We start from the raw sequence: 24126 nt of genomic DNA, 5'->3' as shown, positions 1-24126 counted from the left end.
TCCAATTTATTCAGATCTGAAATCGGTAAATTCAATTTCTATTCTTTCTTCCAAACTCTCTCCAGCCTCCACTTCATTTGCCTTACTTTTCATTGTTGATTCTCTGCTCTCATTTCCATGTCCAACTGTATGAAGGCACAGAATTCAAAACCCCAGCAAAACCAGCTAACTGAAATTCAGGCAATACATCCACAATGTAAAACACTGTTCCCATTTGTTTAGTCCTCAGCTGTCCCTTCCCTACCCTTAGGGGCTCCCACTCAGCTTTGTCACTGAAACACTGTGCAACAAAAAAGACCTGCTCCAGGTAACTCCTCTGTTGAGCCAGTGTGGGTCAGGGATTTCCAAACATGAAATATCCACAAGGACACCACCTCTTCATACGTGGGCCTGGCACATTTTTCTCTACCGCCAAATCTGCCTGTCCATCACTTACAGGTTTCTACCTCAAACTTTCAGGAAAGGGCTACGGCCGGTGCACAGCCCCTGGCCGGATTGAGCAATTGTCGCAAACATCCATCTTGAGAAATGGATACAAAGACACCGAATTAAGCAGAATCCTAAATCAGGCACTGTGCTTTGGGAACTTCCTCACCTCGATAAGGGAGTGTGGAAGACAAGGGAGCAGAACCCTGGGGTGGCAGGGTACCGGCTTGCGAAACCCACCTCACAGAATCACAGAATGGTAGGGGTTGGAAGGGACCTCTGTGGGTCATCTAGTCCAACCTTCCTGCCGAAGCAGGGTCACCTACAGTAGGTTCTAGAGGACCTTGTCCAGGCGGGTCTTGAATATCTCCAGAGAAGGAGAATCCACAACCTCCTTGGGCAGCCTATTCCAGTGCTCCGTCACCCTCAGAGTGAAGAAATTCTTCCTCATATTCAGATGGAACTTCCTGTGCTTCAGTTTGTGCCCATTGCCCCTTGTCCTCTCTCCCTCTGGGATGCCACGTAGGCAAGAAAGTTAAGCACTTGTGCAAGGCAGCGACCAGCGTTGCGGGAGGGGGTTGTGAGACCACCAAATGACCCCCAAGCCCACCAACTCATTTTGACAACTTTCGAGAAGCTATGAGAACAGGCACCCAAGAGGTATAAACCCAGAGTGAGCAAGCTCCCTGGCACACACCCACCACCGGAGGACCCTGACCACCAGCAAAGACTGCCGCTGGATCCAAGGGTGGTGATACCTTTTCTCTTCCTTCTCTTGCTTTCCCCTCTGTCTCTTGACTTCACAGGCACGTAAGGGTAATGTTGTAAGTCTGTCAATCTGCTATATTTTGTAGTTTGTTGTAAGTTTGCCAAGTCAATACCTGTTCTAAGCCTACTGAGTTAGAAGTAAAGTTATGAAGTCACAAAGTTAACATCTTTTGTAATCTCACTGAATTCCAAGTAAAGCTTTGTTTTTAGTCAAGCCTCTTGGTCATCGTCGTGACTCCTGGGTACCACACAGAGAATTGAAAAGCTCACTTTCCCCTTACTCACTGAGAGGGACGGGACAGCAGGTCTTTTTAAAAGAAATAAAAACACATTAAGAGGGAAAGGAAAAAAAAAAAGGTAACTATTTCCTCTTGAGTTCTGTATATTTTAGGTATAGACGGGCCAAGCACTATATAGATAGTAATTTTTGAAGAAAAGATATTAAAAGACAAGTAAAGCTTAAGAAGCTAGACAAAACCTTGGAAGGTTTATGAGATGTAAGGAGAAAAACTTAGCTGGCATAAAGAGGCAACACCAAGTTTCCACCACTCTATCTGTTGTGAAGGAGCCTTTTGGAGCTTAGGCCAAGGTGAGAAAGTATGGTGGGGAAGTTTTGTGGATATCTGCAGTAAGTTCTTCCCACATAAAAGGGGCTGCATGAAAAAAAGTTACAAGGGTACTTCTTATTTCTTTTGCAAAATAATGGAACTACTTCTATAGCCTGACTGCAAAGAAGAACTAAGAAGTGAAACAGGAGAAAGCCAATCCAATGGGATGGGGACAAGCTAAGAGAAATACTGAAAAGCAGAAGACAACTGATTTTGTTTTACGTACTAGAAAAGGAAAAGCCAGGGGCAGGACATAAAAGTAGTAATATATTCAGCACCATAAGCTAGAAAAAAAAAATTGTCTTTGCATGAAGATCCCAAATGTTGTAGCAGAGCTGACGTGCTACCTAGGCAAGATCTATGGTAGAGTTAATATCATTTTGGAATCACAACCAGTGACTTGACAATAAAAAAACATATGTAATTGCTTAACATTTGTTCTCTTTGATGAACATTAAAACTTACCTACCCTCCCACCAAGCTCCAGAGTTTGCATTCTGTCCCAGATCACCCCATCCCTCTGTCCCTGCCATGCAGACCAAGGTAGCACTCATCTCCTAACACTAAGCACCCCCAGAGCTGTGAGCCTCAGAGACGGCAGCACCCTGTAGGACCAATACATGCAAAAGGACATGTTGAAAGCAGAAGGGGTACAGGGCAGCAGGATTAATGCACCAGCACAACGTAGGCCCTCAAACTTCAGATACTTTCTGCAGCCAAAGCAGAATGTCACTTCACCTGGAGAAACACCTGGTACCTGGTTTAATTACATTTTAACTATATTATGTTTATGTTAAACTAATTGGCTTTCTGATTAGTTTCCCAAATTTAGATTTAGGCAAAACTACAATGGCCTAAAAAAAAAGTGCCAGCAGAAGTCATATCATGTTTGTCGGCATAAAAGGGTAAGTAAAAACGATAATAGAAGCGTTCTGCTGCAGGCAGGGAGAAATAAAGACCTAGATTTGTATCTCAGTGATGTTGAGCTTGCTCTGCTGGCTAAGTATCCACAGGCAAGAAGACAGGAGACAAAAGAAACAAGTCTGGACAGACAGAACCAGATCTGAAGAAGAGGCACTGCTCTACAAGGTTATTAGCCTAAGATGGTGTGTCGCCATTCAGAGCAGAGCGGCAATAAACAGAGTGGCAATGCTCTTGATTAACCCCTGCCTGCCCTCCCCACCAGTGGAAGGGAAAATGCAGGAAAAGGAAGAGAGACTTACAAATTGGAAATTAAATCAGTTTTACTAAGAGAACTGATGCAAAATACACAAAACCAACACTGAGTTTCACGGAGCTGGGTGGCACAGGTGGCTGCCAGGCTGCACCAGGCAGTCCCGGACTGGATCCTGCAGCAGACGGGAACTGGATTCAGGAATGCACGGATCGGAATCTGGACCAGGATCGCAGGCAGAACAGTGAGCAGGGTCCTCTTCAGAAGGTGGCCATGGACGAAGAGAGCGAGACCCTCGTGATCCCCCAGCTTTAAACTGAGTATGACGTGCATGGCGTGGAATACTGCGTTGGTCAATATCAGGTCACCAGTTCTGTCTGCCCCTCCCTGCAAGTGTGACCCTTTCTGATTCCTCACTTGCGGGACCTAAGGGGTCTATTGGTGACCTTGGCTGCTATAGAGATAATTATAAACAGGGGCCTTTCTGCATTCTGTTACTACTGTTACCTCAGTAAGGCTATAAACATAAGGAGCTATCAGCTCTGGAGCAGACACTGTCTGAAAAATATGCAGCCAACTTCAGAAGAGAGCAGTTACTTAGAAGAGCTTGGCTGAAAGGAAAATTCACTAAAAGCAAACTGGTTCTGTTTTAACCAAAACCAGGACATGGTTCTTGAATCAAAACAATCAGAAAGAATTCCAGTTCAAAGAGATAAGTTCAACAGTTATATTCAAGACAAACTTAAGTCATGTTTTGGTCATACATCTCACTATACTCAATTTTAACTAAACAATACGTAACGCTAACAATCTACAACAACAAAAGCTGTAAGCCCAATGATAACAAAACCACCTTTTAAAAAAACAATTATACCCACTCATCACGATTCCTTTGCTGATAATGAAATAGCTATTCATGGCCTGAAACCAAGGTCAGCAACTATGACAGTCTCTCAGGCAGGGATTTTTTTTCTAAAAACTGAGACAAAACCTAAAGAAAACCATCCAAACCATCATCCTCCTCCTCCCCCAAATATGTTTTTAGACATAAATGTACAAAAAATTACCATATACTCTACTACAAAGTAGACAACCAAAAAGATTAAAAGGCTCTCAGAAGCACCTAACGACACTAGGAAACAGAGATGTAACTCGACTCTGCCGAAGCGAAATACTGATGCGATTCTCTATAAAGTCAACTGGCCAAACAAAAAAGACCTAGTAAGTGCCATCACTTAGTTACAGTCATTTTCCTTGTTAACTTGGTAATACTGCTACTGGACTTACTAAATGCTCATAATAGCTATGACTCATTGTTGTCTGGGCCAGTGGAAAATTGGGTAAGATTTCTGAGAGACTTTGATCTTGCATACTAAAATAAATACAATGAATTAAAGACAATCACCAAAGGCTACATACAGCTAATAACTTACCACCTTAAACTACTATCTTGCTATCATCGCACATCAGTATCCCCGGTGCTCCACTAAATTACACCAAACAGTTTATCTAAAACCTCATCTTTTGGGCTAGGTTCTGCCATGACATGTATTTTCCAAAACGCTTGCTAATCATTAGCCAATTCATTCCTAGGTACACTTACTTTATAAGTAAAAAAATGTATTTTTAAAACATAATAAAATTTCAGTGGGATTACTATTAACAAAGACCTTTAAAGTAATAACTAAAAAGGTCCCTCTTTTAAATGCATTGCCAAGCAATTTCTATATAGTAGCTTTCTAATAAAATACGTTTTAAAGGTATGGGTCATACAGAAAGTATTAGACAGAAGCACTGAACACACAGCATTAAAATCAGCCATTAACTATTAGATCACAACAAAAATGATCAGTAATTACCATATGTAAGTTGAGCCACATGGTGAACAACACTGTTTACTTCAGAGTTTTGTTCCATTGACACGCAGTTTTGTGTGGACAGTCCATTTTCTCCATGGTCAATAATCACTGCTTCATCATCATCCTCAACATTCACAGATACATAATCTATTAGCATATGCAGAAAGAGAAACAGGTAAGACTAGACATCATTCTGCATATCAGATGACAACTGTAGTGCTTGTATCACTAGCATTATCTGAATTGTACCACAGGCAAAACCAGTCTCACTTCTGCATTTAAATGCAAAGTCACTTTTACACACAGGCATTGAGGTTTTAACAGGCACTATAAGGGAAGTGGCTTACTGCTGCTTAGTTGGCGGGATTCCTGAAATTATTCAGTACCCAACTTCAACAGGAATCATACAAAGGTTTGGGTTGGAAGGGACCTTAAAGATCACCTAGTTCCAGCCCCCCCTGCCATGGGCAGGGACACCTTCCACCAGACCAGGTTGCTCAAAGTCCCGTCCAACCCAGCCTCGAGCACTTCCAGGGAGGAGGGGGCATCCACAGCTTCTCTGGGCAACCTGCTCCAGTGTCTCACCATCCTCACAGTAAAGAATTTCTTCCTTATACCTAATCTCAATCTACCCTCTTTTAGTCTAAAACCACGGCCCCTTGCCCTGTCACTACCAGCCCTTGTAAAACGTTCCCTCCCCAGCTTTCTTGCAGGCCCCTTCAGGTACTGGAAGGCTGTGATAAGGTCTTCCCAGAGCCTTCTCTTCTCCAGGCTCAACAGACCCAACTCTCTCAGCCTTTCCTCACAGCAGAGCTGTTCCAGCCCTCAGATCATTTTTGCGGCCTCCTCTGGACCTGCTCCAACAGCTCCATGTCTTTCCCATACTGAGGGTTCCAGAGCCAGATGCAGGACTCCAGGTAAGGTCTCACTAGAGCAGAGCAGAGGGACAGAATCACCTCCCTTGACCTGCTGGCCATGCTGCTGGGGATGCAGCCCAGAATATGGTTGGCCTTCTGGGCTGTGAGCGCACACTGACGTGTCGGTCATGTTGAGCTTCTCATCAACCAGCACTCTTGAGTCCTTCTCCTCAAGGCTGCTCTCAATTCTTTCTCCACCCAGCCTGTAGCTGTGCTTGGGATTGCCCCAACCCAGACGCAGGACCTTACATTTGGCTTTGTTGAACTTCACAAGGTTTGCATGGGCCCACTTCTCAAGCCTGTCAAGGTCCCACTGGATGGCATCACTTCCCTCTAGCGTGTCGACCACACCATACAGCCTGGTGTTGTCAGCAACCTTGCTGAGGGAGCACTCAGTCCCACTGTCCATGTCGCTCACAAAGATGTTAAACAGTGCCGGTCCCAATACTGATCCCTGAGGAACGCCACTCATCACTGGTCTCCACCTGGATATCGAGCCGTTGACTGCAACTCTCCAAGTGTGACCATCCAAGTCAATTTCCTATTCACCGACTGGTCATTTACCGAGTGGTCCATCCATCAGATCCATGTCTCTCCAATTTATAGACAAGGACGTCATGCGAGACAGTGTCAAATGCTTTACTCGAGTCCAGGCAGATGACATCAGTTGCTCTTCCCTTATCCACCAATGCTGTAACCCCACCACAGAAGGTCACCAAAATGTCAGGCATGATTTGCCCTTAGCAAAGCTGTTATCACCTCCTTATTTCCCATGTGCCTTAGCATAGTTTCCAGGAGGATCTGCTCCATGATCTTGCTGGGCACAGAGGTGAGACTGAGTTCCCCGGGTCTTCCTTTTTTCCCCTTTTCAAAAATGGGAGTTCTGATTCACCTTTTCCAGTCAGTGGGAACTTCACTGGACTGCTACAACTTCTCAAATATGATGGATAGTGGCTTAGCAACTTCTTCCACCAGTTCCCTCAGGACCCATGGATACACCTCATCAGATACCATGGACTCATGCACCAGTTCTCCTACAGCAGGCAGTTCTTCATTCTCCCTGACTCTGCCTTTACCTTCTGCAACTTGGGCAGTGCAGCCAGAGCACTTGCCCATGAAGACTGAGGCAAAAATGTTGTTGAGTACCTCAGCCTTCTCCATATCTCAAGGTAATCAATTCTCCTGTTTCCTTCTGACTAGGGCCCACATTTTCCCTAGCCTTCTTTTTATCACCGATGTACCTATACAAGCTCTTCTTATTGCCCTTGAGATCCCTAGCCAGATTTAATTTTATCAGGACTTTAGCTTTCCTAACCTGATTCCTGGCTGCTCAGACAATTTCTCTGTATTCCTCCCAGGCTACCTGTTCCTGCTTCCAGCCTCTGTAGGCTTCCTTTTTGTGTTGTAGTTTGTCCAGGAGAAAACTGTTCATGCATGCAGGCCTCTTTGTTGGGATGCATCACTCCTGAGCTTGGAGGAGATGATCCTTGAATACTGACCAGCTTTCCTGGGCCCCTCTTCCCTCCAGGGCTTTATCCCATGGTACTCTACCAAGCAGAAACCTGAACAGGCCAAAGTCTGCTCTGCTGAAGTCAAGGGTAGTGAGCTTGTAGTGCGTGGTCCTCGCTGCCCTAAGGATCTTGAACTCCACCATTTCATGGTTACTACAGCCAAGGCTGCCCTTGAGCTTCACATTCCCTACCAGCCCCTCCTTGTTGGTGAGAACAAGGTCCAGCATAGCACCTCTCCTCGTTGGCTCCTCTAGCACTTGGAGAGGTAAGTTATCATCAGCGCAGTCCAGGACCTCCTCGACGGCTTATGCCCTGCTGTGTTGTCCCGGCAACAGATATTGGGGTAGCTGAAGTCCCCCATGAGCACCAGGGCTTGTGAACGTGAGGGCCTCATCTGTTCAGTCTTCCTGGTCTGGTGGCCCGTAGCAGACCCCCACTAATGTCACCTGTCCCTGCCCTGCCTTTAATCCTGACCCGTAAGTTCTCAGTTGGCTCCTCATCCATCCCCAGGCGGAGCTCCATGCATTCCAGCTGGTCACTGACATAGAGGGCAACCGCCCCTCCTTGTTTCCCCTGCCTGTCCTTCCTAAAGAGCCTGCATCCCAACACTCCAGTCATAGGAGCCTTCCCACCATGTCTCTGTGATGACAACGAGATCACAGCCCTGCAGGCATGCACACATTTCTAACTGCTCTTGTTTATTCCCCATGCTACACGCATCTGCATAGGGTCATTTAAGTTGGGTCCCCAATGGAGCTGATTTACTGGCTGTAACAGTTATAAGCCAGTAACAAGCACTTCCAATAACTCCACTATTTACATTCAAGCATCCAACAGGGCAAGACATGTTAACTAATTTAGTTTTAAAATTTTACTTTCTTAAATAAGAATTGTCTAATACTCTTGAAGCAAATCAGTCTGCAAATCCTAACTGCATATTTGCTATTCAAATCAAACCAACTATCAGCTCCCAATGAGATGCTGTGCAGAAACACTGAATGGCAAATCTCCAGTATCAAACACTGTCCAGTTCAACATACTACATAAAGAAAAAATGCCCTGGTTTTAGAATAACTGTGTTATAGCTACTACAGCTATATTTGGTATTTTGAGGAAGGTCAGGGACAGAGTGGAATTTATTCCTCACGAAACAAATTAATGGAAAGAATCATACCGTGAACCACTGAAGTTAGGAAATCAAACTGAAATTCAGCCAGCACGCACGTATAACGGCACACTGACTATATGAACACATGCCATATTTTCCAGGGGATCTCTACCCCATTCAGTGCACAGGATGGACTGAGCTCCAGGGATGAATCAGGGCTGTCCGAGTATAACAGTGGTCTGGTTCTTTATTCTTATATAAACAATTCACTCCAAATCCTGCTCTCTTCCTTCTGTTCCAGTTTCTTAAGAGATCAAAAGGTAGGAAAGAAGTTGAATTCCACTGGTCATAAAGTGTTCCCTCTGGCCAGTACATCCATGAGAAACAATATAGCAGGGTTTGGACTTGGCTGTCATCAGATTAGGAAAGACTGCTTCACCAAACTGAGGGTCTGTTCAGAAACACCCATCAATCACCATGCAGTCAATGACTGTGTTTATAGCAGTAAAGGAGGCTAAAAAGCTAGCTGGGGCATAGTTGCCCTCCAAAAAGGAGTTTAGCTGAGAGGACATGAGCTGGGATATGCTGCTTAGGGTCAAAGTTAGAGAACACTTCTTGGACAGTTTTCATGACCTATATAGAAGTAAACAACAGGACTACTCATGAATTTCATATTTAGGTGCAGCTTTTAGTAAAACACTTCAGTGATGTTCACTGACTGAAGTTCATTTCAGGCTAACATGAGTTATTTGCATGTGTTGAATTAATTAACTGCCTCACAGGCACAAAATTAATTGTTGACAACCATTCAGTATTCTACCTACTTTGGCAGAGAGTTAACTGAGAGTCAGGAAGAGTGCATCTGCAATGAAGCAGGTGGGAACAGAATCCTCTCTGCCCATTTCCCAACCAGTACGCCAGGTTGCTGTATGGCCTGACAAATGTCCTACTTACAGCTGGGCCTCTGCTGCCCTGCAATCACCCTTCTGCCCCTAAGTAGAGGGAGCAACACAAGTTGTACATTACCTGTGCCACTCTACCACGCACAGAATTTACCTGTACGTTCATAATCTTTTCTGCAAACCTCATACCTCACTTCAGCATCATACTTTGGCCCACTGGAAATAAGGCAGGCACATCAACACCACCTGACCAGCAACTATGTCACCAAAGTCTACAGCAGACAGAGCAACAAGTATTAAAGAGGGAAAATACTGTGGAACCAGCAGGTAGCAAAGACAAAGCAGCTCCATCTGGACTAGTGGAAGGGCAGTACGATCAGAAATCAGGAGAGTTTCTACAACTGGTTGATACTGAAAGCAAAGCTCAGTCTTCCATACTCTCCATCATCCTTCCTTAAGTAAGTTTAAAAGTCAGAATTTTGACAGTGCAGTGGACTCTGGGCAGAAAGTTTCCAAAATCTGTAGCTACAGCAACTCACCACCAGAGGATAAAAATAAACCAAACAGGAAAATACAGAAAGGGAAGACACCCCACTTTCAAAAAATATGTAGTTAATTACACCACTTTTCTACAATGTTGTAGAAGCAATGCAGCAACAAGCACCAGTCTCTCAAAACTTTGAGCCTCTAAGATGGTGGTCAGGATCCTCCTCGTTCTCAGGTTTTTTAACTTCCATCAGCTACTGCTCAACATGGCTGCTATCATACAGAAAAACACAACTATTCCCTCTTCAGAATGACACTCTCATGGACAGTCAGGAAGTTTTGAGATTCGAACACACAACCCATTTCCAAGAAGGTTTATGAACATGACTAGGCTTATCAGCATGACTGGTCACTGCAACAATAAGCAAAGTTGATCCAAGACATGCAGACCCACCTGCTTTATACCAATCATTTCTTCCTTTTCCTAATGTAGTCTAGTCATCTTGCCTACAAAGTCAGTGGACAAGTTTAAATGTCTTTGGTGTAGACTGACTACATTCATCACCAAGAGAGTATCTGTGCTCAAAAATACTTTCTTATAGAAAATTTGTCAACAAATATTAGATAGTTTAAAAAAACAGGAAGGGGGAGAAAGTAGTTCTCATCTTATAGTCCTACACATATCTTATTCAGTCAAGGGAAAACAACTCTTAATGTCACTACTGTAGTCATTCTTACATGTGAGCACAACTTTTTCACACCTTCAAAAACTTGTGACAAAAGAATTCCAGCTATTGACTCTTAATCGTCAAGAAACTGCAACTTAGTCCTGTAGGCAATTCTAAGTATTTCTAATGCTTCTTAAAAGTGCTAGCAAAACAGAGTAATACCATATATACATATGTCTCTCTCGAGTAGAAACCACAAACTGACAGATTCTGTGATTAATTTGTGCTCCTGAAAAAAATAAATCAAAATGAAGTCATCAAGATGTTTTTGACTTCTGATTTGAATGAAGATGCATCTGCACTTCTTGTACCAAGTTAATAATCTCATTGCATTAATTAACTCCAGTGACACAAAATATCATGAAACAGATATTTTGAAGTTTCCAGTAAGTCTTGAAAGGAAATTATAAAATTAAAAAGTGTGATTAAGAAAACATTTTAACTTTATGTATTTCAAATAAGGCTTTTGCTGTGAATTGATTTACACATTATAGTAAGAGTTACTGAACAGGCTGGTTTACCCAATCATTGGAACAAGTTATCAGTTTAAGCAAATTCTGAATTTCTGTTTGAAAACTGAAGTAACAATCATCTAAAATTAGAAAACATCACCAGAATAATTTCCTTTTCAGATTCTATGCATGCTCTGAGTTATAGGTATAGACTATGACTTATTATTTTCAGTAAAGCAGTAGGATTTGCTATAAGGTAGAGGTTCATCAAAAAATGCATTATACAGAAAGATAGTTGTAGACAGAGCAGTGCTGTGAAATGACCAAATTAGAAAGCCACGACTGGAGTTACACTTTTTAAGTTAGAAACAGTTTATGTTCACTGTTTAGAATTCTTTGCTTCTGCACAAAATCATCAGGTAGCAGGTCTCTGAGAAAGTTAAAGGCACATAAACTTGAGCCCAGCTGTGTTCAACTGTGTACCTAGCCCTGCATCAGAAGTTACATTAGTATATTAAGTTACAGCTTTTTGTGCAGCAACGTAAAACCAAGCATCACAAAGAATTTCTTTCCAGTAACCAACAGAGAAATATATTTAAAAGTCATTATGACTCGAAAATTTTCTCTCTTCTTTGGAAACTCTGTCATTTGATCAACATAATCCAGCAACCAAATGACTGCTTATCTTTTTACTACTGCTCAGTCACCTATCCCCAAACAGTACAGTAGTACAGGCTTTGGTGAAAAATGCTGAAAACAGAAGAAAAATGTGAAAACAGAAGAAAAAGTCAAATAGAACCAAACTGTAACATAAAGAAAATTCGGGGGGGGGGGGGGGGGGAAGTGGGGGAGAACAACGGATGGACCACCAAAATACTTCAGAGATGGAAAGATGTCAATATTAAACATCAAGAAATATTTAAAAAACACCAAAAAACCCCCCACAAAACCCCCAAACGAAACATGAACTCTTTCAAACCAGAGTTAGAAAGGAAAGACAAACATAAAATCACAAAAAACTCTGTAGCAACTAGGAATTACATACCAAAGCAAATCAAGCAAAGCAACCCTACCCAAATAAATAAAAGATATATCAAGGAGCTTCCCTGGGTTTAAACTAAGTCACAAAAAGACAGCCAGCTAGCATCGACTTGGACCACAACCAGATCCTGCTCTATTTACAGCCTGACACTCCAACACACACAAAACCAGAACTAACACAAGGGAGAGCACAGGGACACCAGTGTCATGATGCCTTTCAGGGGTAGCATCACCCCATCCCAGCTACAAGTAATCATTTACAAATTAACTTAATCTCACTGCAGGTATAACAGAGAGTTCTAACCACATTTGCACACACTATGATAACCAAAGCTACGAGAACAGAAATACAACCAGACCCGATGCATCAGCTGAAGTCTGCGGACAAGCTGACAGACCACTCATCTTTCCCCAAGTACACTACTAACCAGACACACCACGTAAGCCAGTGGGATAAGGAAGGACTTGTACTGAGTCAGACATTACCCGATGAATGCTCCCACTTATGGCGGACACAGAAAAGTTTCCATACCAGGAGGTATGGAGTGGTAAAGGGAGGCAGATGAAAGTAGTACTGAATCATATCCCAGCCTCTAACACAGAGTTCCTTAGGGGCTGACAGCAAAACCACTAAATCAAGCTTGTCACAGAAACCCAGTCTTCCTTCTTTATTTTCCAAGAGTTCAGTTAGACACATCTCTGTATTTCTACAAACGTGATCTCAGCACTCCCAGGCTCAACAGCCAGTCATGGAAGCTAGGTGTAAGACAAAACAGATTTTATAACAATGCTTAAATTCTGCACTCAGAGAAACTGGATACCATCCACCTCAAGTTGCATCCTTGAATATCTCACACTCCTGATAATGTTGTCCTTAATCTAGATAGGCTGTCACACATCAGAGACACCAGAATACTATACCACAGATAAAATGCTTATCAACAGTCTCTGAGCACTGAAACAATAGTTAATTTAGAATGCTGTAGTCAGAATTTGCATGACTGAAATTTGCAGCAGATTAAGACAATGGGATCCGATATTGGGCAAATACAAACCAATTACTACAGTGAGAAGTAGAATAGTGGCTTTAGGTCTCATATTTGGATTACTGAGATGGTAATGAGGTCAAAACTCGCAAACAATCTCGCAAAACAAATCTCGCAAACAGGCTTTTGATGTTTAATAAGATTTGAGCTCAGACTGCACCTTTTGACCGAGGAATATTATTAATGGCACCTCTTTTCTATTGCCGAGGAACTTAGAACAGTCTTAATATTTGTGAAGATTATTGAGTTATAGACAAAGCCAATCAGGAGACCAAAAAACTGAGGACAAGGGAGAAGGAACAGCCACCCAACGCATTACCCTCTACGTCTGCCTGCATATCAGGATTGCTACGCTATCACCCTCCTGCATCTCAGTCCTACCCCTTTACTTCATGCTGACACTTGTCTAATTGCACAGCGAACCGGCCAAAGCCTAACCACACTAAAAACAAAACTGTTTTTTAGCCAGAGAAGCTCCCTGAACCACGAAGTTACGCAAGGCAATCGGGCATCTGAGCAAGCGACAGCTGGAACCTCTTGAGTGGGCAGAGGTCTGCGACAGCAATGACAAGCCAAATGAGTTTAAACCTATGGGAGACTGTATAATATATTATATATTTTATATATATACATATAAAAATATATATTATTCCTCGGAAGGGCAAGGTGAAGCATGTACCTGACAGAGATACACTTGTTTTGATCCCAAGTAAACGCAGCCCATACACCTCTAAGCTACAGAAGGTGCATTACGCGCTCTGCCTTTGAACAGACAGACCCTTAGGTCAGGCACCTCGCTCATCCCCCTCCCCTGGTACTCCGGTTTTGTACCCGAGTGACTGCCGCAGCCGGGGACCCGCCACGGCCAGGACACCGCTGTTCCACAGCAACGCCTCCCCAGCGCCTCGCCGCCACGCGAAGACCAAAGCAAGCGAAAGCTTCCCCCGCACCGCGAGGCGAGCAACCGGCGGCAGGGCCACACCGCTTCTTCCCAGCGCCAACCCCACGGGGGGAGCCCTCGGCTCAGCCGCGGAACGAGTGACGCTGCACGGCCGCCGCGGGAACCCGCGTCCCCGGGGACTCCCCGGCCCCGCGCCGGCACCCCCGGCCCCGCCCGTCCGTCGAAACCGTTAACACCGTTTACGCCGCCGACCCCGCGCCCCCCGCCCCGCGCAGCGCCTCCAACCGCCCGCCCGCGCGCCCTCCGCGCCTCCAGCCCCCACCGCCACTGCCGCGGCGGCGGCGGCGACGGGCAGCAGCGAAGGCCAATGGCGGCGGCTCGCCGCTCCGGAACCGGCGAATCGCTGCGGCCGCGGTGGGCGTGGCCTGGCCGGCTCGGCGAGAAAGCGTTGGGGCCGTCGCGAAGGCTGAGGGAGCGTTCTCGGCGCTCCGGCGGCTCCCCGCGTCCGGTCTCCCGTTGCCCCGGGGGAGCGGCGGGGCGGGGGCGGCCGGGAGCCTTACCCTCGGCGGACATGGCTCGCTGGGGCGGCGGAGCGCGGGGTCCTTGTCGGGCGGGCGGAGCGAGCCGGCGCTCCGGCACAGGCAGGTGTGGCCGGAATGCGGCGTTGGAAACGGAAGCGGCTTCCCCGACGTGAGCAACAAACTGTTTTCAGCCAGTGCGGCTGCGCGCTGGGCACGGGGGCGCGCCTGGCAAACGGGAGCCGAGGGGGCGGTGCCGCCCGCTCCCTCAGCCGCCCGCCCGCCCCGCGGGCCGACGCCCCGGCCGCGGAGCCCGAGGTGCGACGCCGGGTGCCGGCTCTTCCCTTGCGGGAAGCGGACCCGGGCTTTCTCGGTGCTCGCCTGGGTTACGGGGTGCTGCCGCGCTCCCTGCCAGCCGAGAGCAACGGGGTCGGTTTCACGCAGGCCCCCCCGTCCCCGGGAGGGCTGCCGAGCTGCTCTCCGAGTATCGGCAGGTGGGCAGAGCCGAAGGTCGCTTCGGGTCTGGCCACCGTGGTTCTCAAGCTGCGGAGCCTCTTGTGCGTGCCATCCGCAGCCCCAGGTTTCGGCACGCAGTGGTGCCCGGTTATCTGAACTGCACTGTCAGCTTCGGTTATGGTTCTTTGCAGACTACTCGTTGGAGCGGGAGGAGTCCAGTTACAAAGGGGTATTAACGGCTGCAGAAGGTGAAATCAGGTACCAGGGCTGCAGTTCATACTGGAACACTGTGGGCCTTTGGGACGGACAAAATGTAGAAATTTCAGCTTCACCTACCTATATAAACAATTTTGCGCTTTTTGCCTAACTGTACCTCCTTCGTCTCTATACACCAACCCCCTCTTTTTTTAATTCAGGGTTGGGGATCGAGGGAGGGCAGCAGGGCCAGGGCACCCTGCCCTGACATCCCCTGGGTGTGCTCACGCTCCCCTCTGGAGGTACAGGGACCTCTCCAGGGGAATACATTTGGGGAGGCGTTGGAAGGAGATCGAGGATGGTGATGGGACCTGATTTGCTTATGGCCTGGGGCAGCAAAATGCCCTAGGGCAGCCTGCAGGACCAGAGCACAGCTCAGCAGCACCATGGGGATACTAAAGCAAGGCAACAGAAGGGCGATCCCTGCAGGTCCAGCCAAGAGCCCTACCGGGAGGTCACAGATGTCTGGGAAGTGCTGCGCAAGGAGAGAGGGTGGTATGATCCTCTCTGGTTGTATCTTTTATCGCATAGCCTAATACTCCCACACTAAAAGCTGGTCTGCACCCCCACACCATTGCCGAGAATAGGGGCACGATCAACTCCTGCTGGCCACACTTCCTGGTACAAGCCAGGATGGTGTTGGCCTTCTTGGCCACCTGGCCACACTGCTGGCTCATGTTCAGCTGCCTGTCGACCACCACCCCAAGACCCTTTTCCTCTAGGCAACTTTCCAGCCACTCCTCCCCAAGCCTGTTTTGTTGCATGGGGTTGTTATGACTGAAGTGCAGGACCCGGGATTTGGCCTTGTTGAACCTCATATACTTGGCGTCGGCCCATTGATCCAGCCTGTCCAGATCCCTCTGCAGAGCCTTCCTACCCTTGAGCAGATCAATACTCCCACCCAACTTGGTGTCATCTGCAAACTTACTGAAGGAGCACTCAATCCCCTCATCCAGATCATTGATAAAGATACTAAACAAGACTGGCCCCAATACTGAGCCCTGGAGAACACCGCTCATAACAGTCCGCCAGCTGGATTTAACTCCATTCACCACAACTCTCTGGGCTTGTCCATCCAGCCATTTTTTTACCCAGTGAAGTACAGACCCATCCAAACTATGAGCAGCCAGTTTCTCCAGGAGGGTGCTGTGGGGCACAGTGTCAAAGGCCTTACGAAATCCCAGGTAGACAACATCCACAGCCTTTCTGTTATCCACTGGGTGGGTCACCTGGTCATAGGGGCAGATCAGGTTGGTCAAGCAGGACCTGCCTTTCATGAACACATGCTGGCTGGGCTTGATCCTCTAGTTGTCCTTCACATGCCCAGTGAGCGCACTCAAGATGAACCGTTCCATAATCTTGCCCGGCACCAAGATCAGGCTGACAGGCCTGTAGTTCCCAGGATCCTCCTTCTGGCTCTTCTTGTAGATAGGCATCACATTTGCTAACTTCCAGTCATCTGGGACCTGCCCTGTTAGCCAGGACTGCTGACAAATGATGGAGAGTGGCTTGGCCAGCTCCTCCGCCAGCTCCCTCAGTGCTCTTGGATGGATCCCATCCAGCCTCATTGAGTTGTGAGTGTTCAAGTGGTGTAGCAGGTCACTAACTGTTTCGTCCTGGATTATGGGGGTTTATTCTGCTCTCCATCCCTGTCTTCCAGCTCTTGGGGCTGAGTACCCTGGGAATAACTGATCTGACTATTAAAGACTGAGGCAAAGAAGGCATTAAGGACCTCAGCCTTTTCCTCATCCTCGGTGGCAGTGTTCCCCCCAGCATCAAATAAAGGATGGAGATTCTTCTTGGCTTCTCCTTGGCTCTCTTTTTGTTGTGGATGTTTTTGTAAAAACATTTTTTGTTATCGCTTACAACAGTGGCCATCCTGAGTTCTAGCTGGGCTTTTGCCCTTCTGATTTTCTCTCTGCATGACCTAACGAGATCCCTTTACTCTTCTTGAGTTGTCTGGCCCTTCTTCCAAAAGTGGTAAACTCTGTGATAGTGCCACATTTTGTATGAGTGTAAGGAAACAGTCCCTGAAAAGAATGATTTGGGAACAGGCAGGTCTTGAGAGGCCACAGAGGCTGAACGGGGTACTGAGACACAGACTAGGAAGGGAAGCACCAGAGCAAGGGGTAGGGGATACTGCTGACTGTGGAAAGGGAGTACTCGGGGCAAGGATCAAGAAATGTTGGGTTTGAAAGGAAACAGATAGAAAAAGTTTGTTGGATATCTGATTTCCATAGCCTTGTGGGGCAGTGGTATTTGGAGGAGCTGTGAGAAGAAAAGTCTTTAAGGTAGGGCTAAGAGGAGTACAGTTTTTAGGAGGTGAAGCTGGATTAAAAGGAATCATCTGATATACTAGAGGCTGTGACATCTCTGTTCTGAGTTACAGCAAGCTGTTTTAGAAAATTTTGTCTTGAGTGGTAGGCATTCCTCTATATTTCTACAAATATTGTTTTGGTGGCTTACTAATCATAGAGGAGGCAGGATGCATTTGAAAAGAAAACTGAAGGAAATTGAGGTAGGCAGGAGGCTGTTATGGGGAAAGGAGTCAGCTAACAGTTAATGCATTTGAATGCAGAATCATAGTTTCAGAAGGAGTAAGAAAACCTGATCTACAAAGAATGTATTTTTCTTGGATCAGTTTTCACTAGAAATTTCCTGAAATTAATTTGTTGGCCATCTTTCCTGGTACTTACGGTTACTGGATCCAATAAAATAAAAATGTAAGTTTACCTACTTTATTTTTTCTGTAATGTCTTCATTTCGGGTTTGAAATTTGGTACTTTGTAGTGTTGGACCTTTCTAATGACAGGTGACGTTGTGGACTAACTTGAGTTACACACTGGTCTTCATAGATCCCAAAACTAGTTTTGTACATTGAGTTGAGGAAAGTGATAGAAAATACAGCCTAAATTTACATTATCAGAATTTGTTTGATGGTTCAGCTGGCTTGGCAAAGTGAAATATACAGAAATGGGATCACAGTATTAGAATAATATGGTTTGGCATCAGTACTTAGAGGGTATGGTCTATATTTCATTCACTTGGCTTTGGGTCAGCTCTTAAACTATCTACCAAACCCAAAGAAACAGTGAAAGTGTGAAGCCCAATCTAGATGATTTATTTTTGAGGCTCTACCATTCTTAATTAGTCATTTGTGTTCATTACCCATAATGAAGAAACTATGTAAGGGGTGTCTGACTGCTGCGGAGCAAGCCTTTAGTGAATACCAAAAAGGAGGTACTTTTTAAAAGGAGAACAGCAAAGGATGAACACTAAATACTAGTAATAATGTAATAGACTTGTGCCAGCCTTTTAAATATGTAAATAAACTTCACTGCTTAGGAACTGAATGCCGTGTTCCTACAGATTTTGAATGTCCTTTACACATAGAAATATTTTTATCTGATGATTTATTTTTTCAGCTTTGGAGGCTTGTAATAGAACTAAGCCACTCAAACTAGATTCGATTTGACTTGTTAACAGACTTGCCAAGCCACAGGTTCAGTCACGTTACTTAATTTTCTCAGACTCAGTGAAAACCATGGTGTGAATTTCTACAGAAAACTCATTGGATGATCGCTTATTTTGTAGATACCTGGTTTTTGGGTGGTAAAAAAGCAACGTAACATTGAATCAAAGCTGTCGCAAAACCGTTATTAGAGGGCAAGGCTTCTCTTATTTGTTCAGGTGCCATTAGCAAAAAGCCTTATTTTTGTGCTTCATTAATATCTCACTGCTAGGTATGGAGAATGTTGCAGCAATATGTGTGAACAGTCTGAATTAACCTATGAGTTGTTTAAGAAATGGCATTTCCTTGGCCTTCTTTTGGGACTTAGGGAGCAGTTCTTGCCTCTCCTCTTACCCCAGCTGAAGATGCCAGTGAGTTAAAAACGGAGATGTAGGGGCAGTTGTTTCCTGACAGGAATAGCTTATGGTTTGCAGCCTTTATGTGAAATGGCAATAGTAAGAAGTATTCATGTCAGAGCTGAATAATCTGTTAAAATTGGCAGCTACCTATTTAGAGTAAAAGTGCATGAGAGCTACCACACCTATCCACGATGCTGTCACTGTCATCGCTGTTTTGCACAGCTTTTTCATTTATCGTCTAAGAAAACAGTAAAATTCACTGAGAATGATAACATCTGTTATAGGCTAAATTTCTCTTAACATTCAGAGTAGTTTTCCAGCTCTGCGGAAGTTTAAATGTCAATGCAGATGAATCTAGTGGGAAAGACTGTATTTAGCTGCTTACCTGTTTGGTTGTCCTGACCTTGAGCCTATGTTGGAGGATGTGAATTCCTTACAAATACATTTCCTCGGTTTTCTCTTTGGAGAAAGTACAGATCATATGATGTGAAACCTCTTCAGTTCATACTGAAGTAATTAAAGACATCTTTGGTCAACAGAGCTGGATAACTTGCAGTCAACAAGTTAGGACAACCCCTTGAAGGATTCTTATGACCAATCATGTTGGGCGCTAGAGAAGTTTCAGGAGAATGCTAATGTGCCAGTAGTTAAAAATACAAATGGGACAAGCTGGGTAATTAAAAACCTGTTAGCCTGAGTTTAATCCCAGGAAGCTATCGGAACAGTTAATACACGCTTCTGTCACGAAGTAGAGAATTAAAGGAGGGAAATATAATTAATGCAACCAAAAATAGGTTTATGGAAAACAGAGTCTGTCGAGTGCCCATAGAAACGTGGGTAGAAATCAGTACTAGGACTGCAGCCAGAACTTGGCTGCCCTCTTTCCAGGGAAGACGCTTGCCCCGGGGCCTGGCGAGACTCGCATCCAAACAAAGGCACCGAAACACCTTTCCTTCCCTTGCCGATGGCTGCCCAGTCCTGGAGGTGCTGTCACCTTCCTGGGTGTCCCCAGCCGTGCCTCCAGACCTTCCGCCCGCCGTGTGGGCCTGCGCCAGGCCGGGTGAAGGGCTGGGTGTCGGGAGAGGGTGGGTGGCCACAATCTGGTGATCAGACCCATTGCTGGGGACGGTCCCTTGCTTCCCACACTGTGTCCGTGTTACGCAGAGCAGCAGATAGAAGCGACCAGCAGTTCTCCTGAGGGCAGGCACTAACACTCAGCATTTGCAATGGATTCCTACACTTGTCCCCTCTCTGAAACGGGATTTCTGTTGTGGATCAATGCCTCTCTTTTTAAGTCCTATAAAAGCTTCAGCAAGAGATGGAAATTGAGACATGCCTCATGCTCACTGGTTTGAGGAGGATCCCACTGGCGTGCGTGTGTGGCCTGAGTTGCCAAGTCTCTGAGACACGATAGGAAGAATGTATAGGAAGAGTTGTTGGGTGGGGGTTGAATTCTGCTCTGAGGAGAAGGTGCCAAAATTTTCAATGTGACATCTAAGTTTTAACACCCATCTGCTTTATTAGCTTCCAAAAAAAAAAAAAAACCCCAAACCTATAACTCTTCCATGCCTGGTTATATGCGTTCCTTATATATATCTACACAGCATGGTGGGATGCATTGCTGAGAAGCAGGATAGTACATCCTGAGAAGAGCTTGTATACGCAGTGATACTACTTATACTATCTAGTTTGTACTAGTTTGTATTATCACTGGATAATGGATTATCGCTGGATATGACACGGTATGCCATGTACATATACCCAAAGGTACACACTGAAGCCTGGATTTTACAGACTTACTAAAGTCACTGTCTTCACATATATTGTAAGTTACAATGATTTCACTTTATATAAATGGGTATATTTTATGTAGTCTAATGTTTCATCTTCTCTTCCACTGAGCATGAAAAAAATAGAGAGGTGTACAGTGGGCGGACGAAAACCAGCTTGTGCCTGCCTCTACAGCCTAAGCTTTTCCTGTGGATCTTGCTTCTCTGTATTTCTGGATTGGGAAAGGCACACAGTCCCACAGGAAATAATCTACATAATCATTAACTACTTGACCATCTAGTTAAAACAAATGTTATGCAAACTGATTCCCACTTGGAGGCTACTGTAGGACTACACCCATCAGGGCAATCATAACCTTGTAAAGCACGATTGCAGATAGCCCAGCAGCGTTCCCCAAAGGTGATTCCACTCACTCTGAGGCACCAGACCCGTGCATTTTTTATATATGCATTTTTTAAATACCAAGTACAGTGTTGCAAAGCTACTGACAAAATGACAACTGAAACCAAAGTTTCACGATGGATATCTTCCCCTCCTCTTTTCATGCAGCTATGGAGTTTTCGCGGAAACATCCAGGGGCTGTCATTTAAACCACTTTGCTTCCATGTCCTGGCTTCTCAACCTCCCATAACCAAACTGATTTAAAATAAAGTAGCGTTTGCACTTCCAAGTTTGTGTTCATAAGTTATGGCCTATCTTTTGCCCATGGCTTGGTTTATCTGATAAGGTTCAGTCACTGGATTCTCTACGCTTTGAGTCTGAAGTGTTGCAATTTGTTTTGTCTTCCAGCTGAAGATAAAGTAGTGGCCTTCCCACTATTTTTCATCCCAGCTTCCTTTCTCAATTGCTTACCTTTTTCTTCCCCATAAAAGACTTCAGGCAAATCCAGCAGTCTTTGTATTCTGGCAAAATTGTACTTGTTGGCAAAATTCCACCTAAAGTCAATGACAGTTTGGATGCAGATTTCCCTTTACTTAGTCTATAAAATAATTTCAGTTGAAAAGAAAACATGACAAAATGGTTTGAAATGTGTAATGTGCTGCGACTTACCTTCAGAAATAGCATACTTGGAGTCTGTAGATTAGACTTCACATTTCATTACAAGAAAGTAAAGAGAAGGTGTGATTTAATTGCAGTCACGTTTATTTGCAGTTTCTATACACACTTTCTAGGTAATCAAACTTTTCCGACACATTTTTTGAGAGGGGTTCACAATGAAACTTTCACCGTTTTTACTAAAAATAAATACAAGACTTAAAGTGTTGCACAGCTCTAAAATATACAAAGGCTTGGATTTAATGTAAACTTTGAAAACATTTTACAAAAGAAACATCTTTGCAACAATTTAAAAAGTTCGTATTTACAAATATTACAAAAATACAAAATGGATGCAAGTCCATAAACCATTGTCTTTTCTGCCAGCATGAACTGGTGCTAGTACCAAAATAGTTACACTGTAACCTTCTTAATTTTTTTTTTAATTCTTTAAGTCATAACCTACAGTATTTCTCTATCTGCCACCATTGCAGCAAATGCACTCAATCACTGACCTTTGGCAAAAGCAAACATATGCTTTATTTGCTACAACTATTCCATGTCCTCTATGCTGCCACAAAAAAAAAACAAAACAAAAAACAAAAAAAACAACAAAAGGAAAAGAAAAGAAAAGAAAAGAAAGGGGGGAACATGTTATTTTTCCAAACACACAGCTGTATAACTTCAGAAATAATTTCCATAACATCAGTGCAAACAACAGTACAGTAGGTTGAAGTGATGTTTCAGCGGTTACCTGATGCATGTACTGTACCCTGCTTATCCTCTGGTGTCTTAATGACATGCCTGCAACGCTACAGGGGTCCCCGCCATTCGTCCTCCTCTGACTCCCACTTTTGTTACAAACCCTCTTCTTCCCAGCGGATTTAGAATCTCTGTTTGGGTTTCAATCTGATAAATACAAACTAGGAAATTAAACAAAAGAAGTAGGACTATATTTTAACGGGATTGTTCTGTGGCCATTTCGTATGTGAAGTACTGCCTCACCGTTCCAGTCAAAAAGATTTTTTTAGTGTGTATATATTTATTTATGGTCTCTATGAAATTATTGATTAGTAATAAAATGTGATAATCATCAAAGTAAATTCAGCAGTGTTCTCTTTACTGTTTTGAATGACTGTTTAACTCGGGACTATTAAACATGTTGTAGAAGTGCTCCTGGTAAAACTTTTAAGGAAGATAACTGAAGATGACAAACTAAGGATTTTCTGCCCCATATCTAAACTTCCTTCACTCATGTTCACCGGAAAGTGGTTTGTTATATGCAAAACGTTTCCTCTTAAACCATTCTCGTTCATTCACTTCACTTGTGTTCAGACTTACTTTCTTAATTAACTAAGCTACTCATGTGATTAGCCTTTTGTTTCCAAAACTTTGCTCCCATTACCTTTTTGAAAACTATTTTAGACTTTTAGACTTCCTGAATTTGCAGCCCTTCAGCTGACGGACCACCCCTCTTCCCAACGCACATACCACATGCACAGTGACAACTCTACCTCGCACACCGAACGCAACCAGGCTACACAGGAGGACGATAGGAAACCCTGAATACTGTATTTCTTGTGGTAAGCGCTAAACGAAATCACACGTGAACCTTACGGGGAATAACATTTGGGATTTGTTAAACCATTCTGACTTGCTTAGACTCTTTAAAATTGTAACAGTTTTAGGTACAACCTTCCTCTTTAAAACACGCTCTGCTCGCTTTTAAAAACTCTCAGCTTCATGCATTACATGATGAAAAGCAAAAAAAAACCTAGTAAAAACCCATTTCACACATCCCACTTCCCTATCCTTTACTTATGCTTAAAGCCAGCTTTTAGTTGATTTCTTTAGTACCAAAGTACGCTCTTTCTGCCATCCTACTCGACCTGTCCTACGGCACACCACATTCCTCCTTGCACTATTTTCTCTGCACTAACCTTTCCTCTACTCCAAACCATATCCTACAGCAACCAACACCAACCGCATCAATTTTGGACAAAGAGGGCCTTCTTCTCCGAGTAGCACAGGTGGGGCTACATTGATGGAGACCGTGGTGGCCCAGAGGAGAATCAGGACTGTTGGTTTTTTTGTGTTTAAAAATTGAAAGTATAAAGCGACTCACGGGTTGAGTTTTAAAAGTACACGTTCTTGCAGTATTAAGACGAGAAAATTCAAGTAATTCAGCTTTTATTTCCCTGCCTTCATTTGTATCAAAGCAGCTGCTTTGATTTGTCTCCTTTCCCACCCCACCCCAGTCCCCCACCCTGTTCC

General features: G+C 44.5%; 1 protein-coding gene across 1 annotated transcript in view; it reads right to left on the bottom strand.

Annotated features, from left to right (window-relative positions):
• The window catches only part of BEND2 (BEN domain containing 2), a 38205-nt gene extending 23587 nt beyond the window's left edge, over positions 1–14618 (bottom strand). The window contains exons 1-2 of the mRNA XM_075429014.1: positions 14488–14618; positions 4836–4982 (exon numbers count right to left, since the gene is read on the bottom strand). Of these exons, the coding sequence (XP_075285129.1) occupies positions 4836–4982; positions 14488–14500 (160 nt within the window). The 5' untranslated portion in view covers positions 14501–14618. The remainder of the gene's footprint in view (positions 1–4835; positions 4983–14487) is intronic.
• Between the last annotated feature and the right edge of the window lie 9508 nt (positions 14619–24126).

The sequence above is a fragment of the Opisthocomus hoazin genome, chromosome 1 (assembly GCF_030867145.1).
Source record: "Opisthocomus hoazin isolate bOpiHoa1 chromosome 1, bOpiHoa1.hap1, whole genome shotgun sequence".
NCBI classification, from domain to species: domain Eukaryota; kingdom Metazoa; phylum Chordata; class Aves; order Opisthocomiformes; family Opisthocomidae; genus Opisthocomus; species Opisthocomus hoazin.
This window is presented reverse-complemented; position numbering and strand designations above follow the sequence as displayed.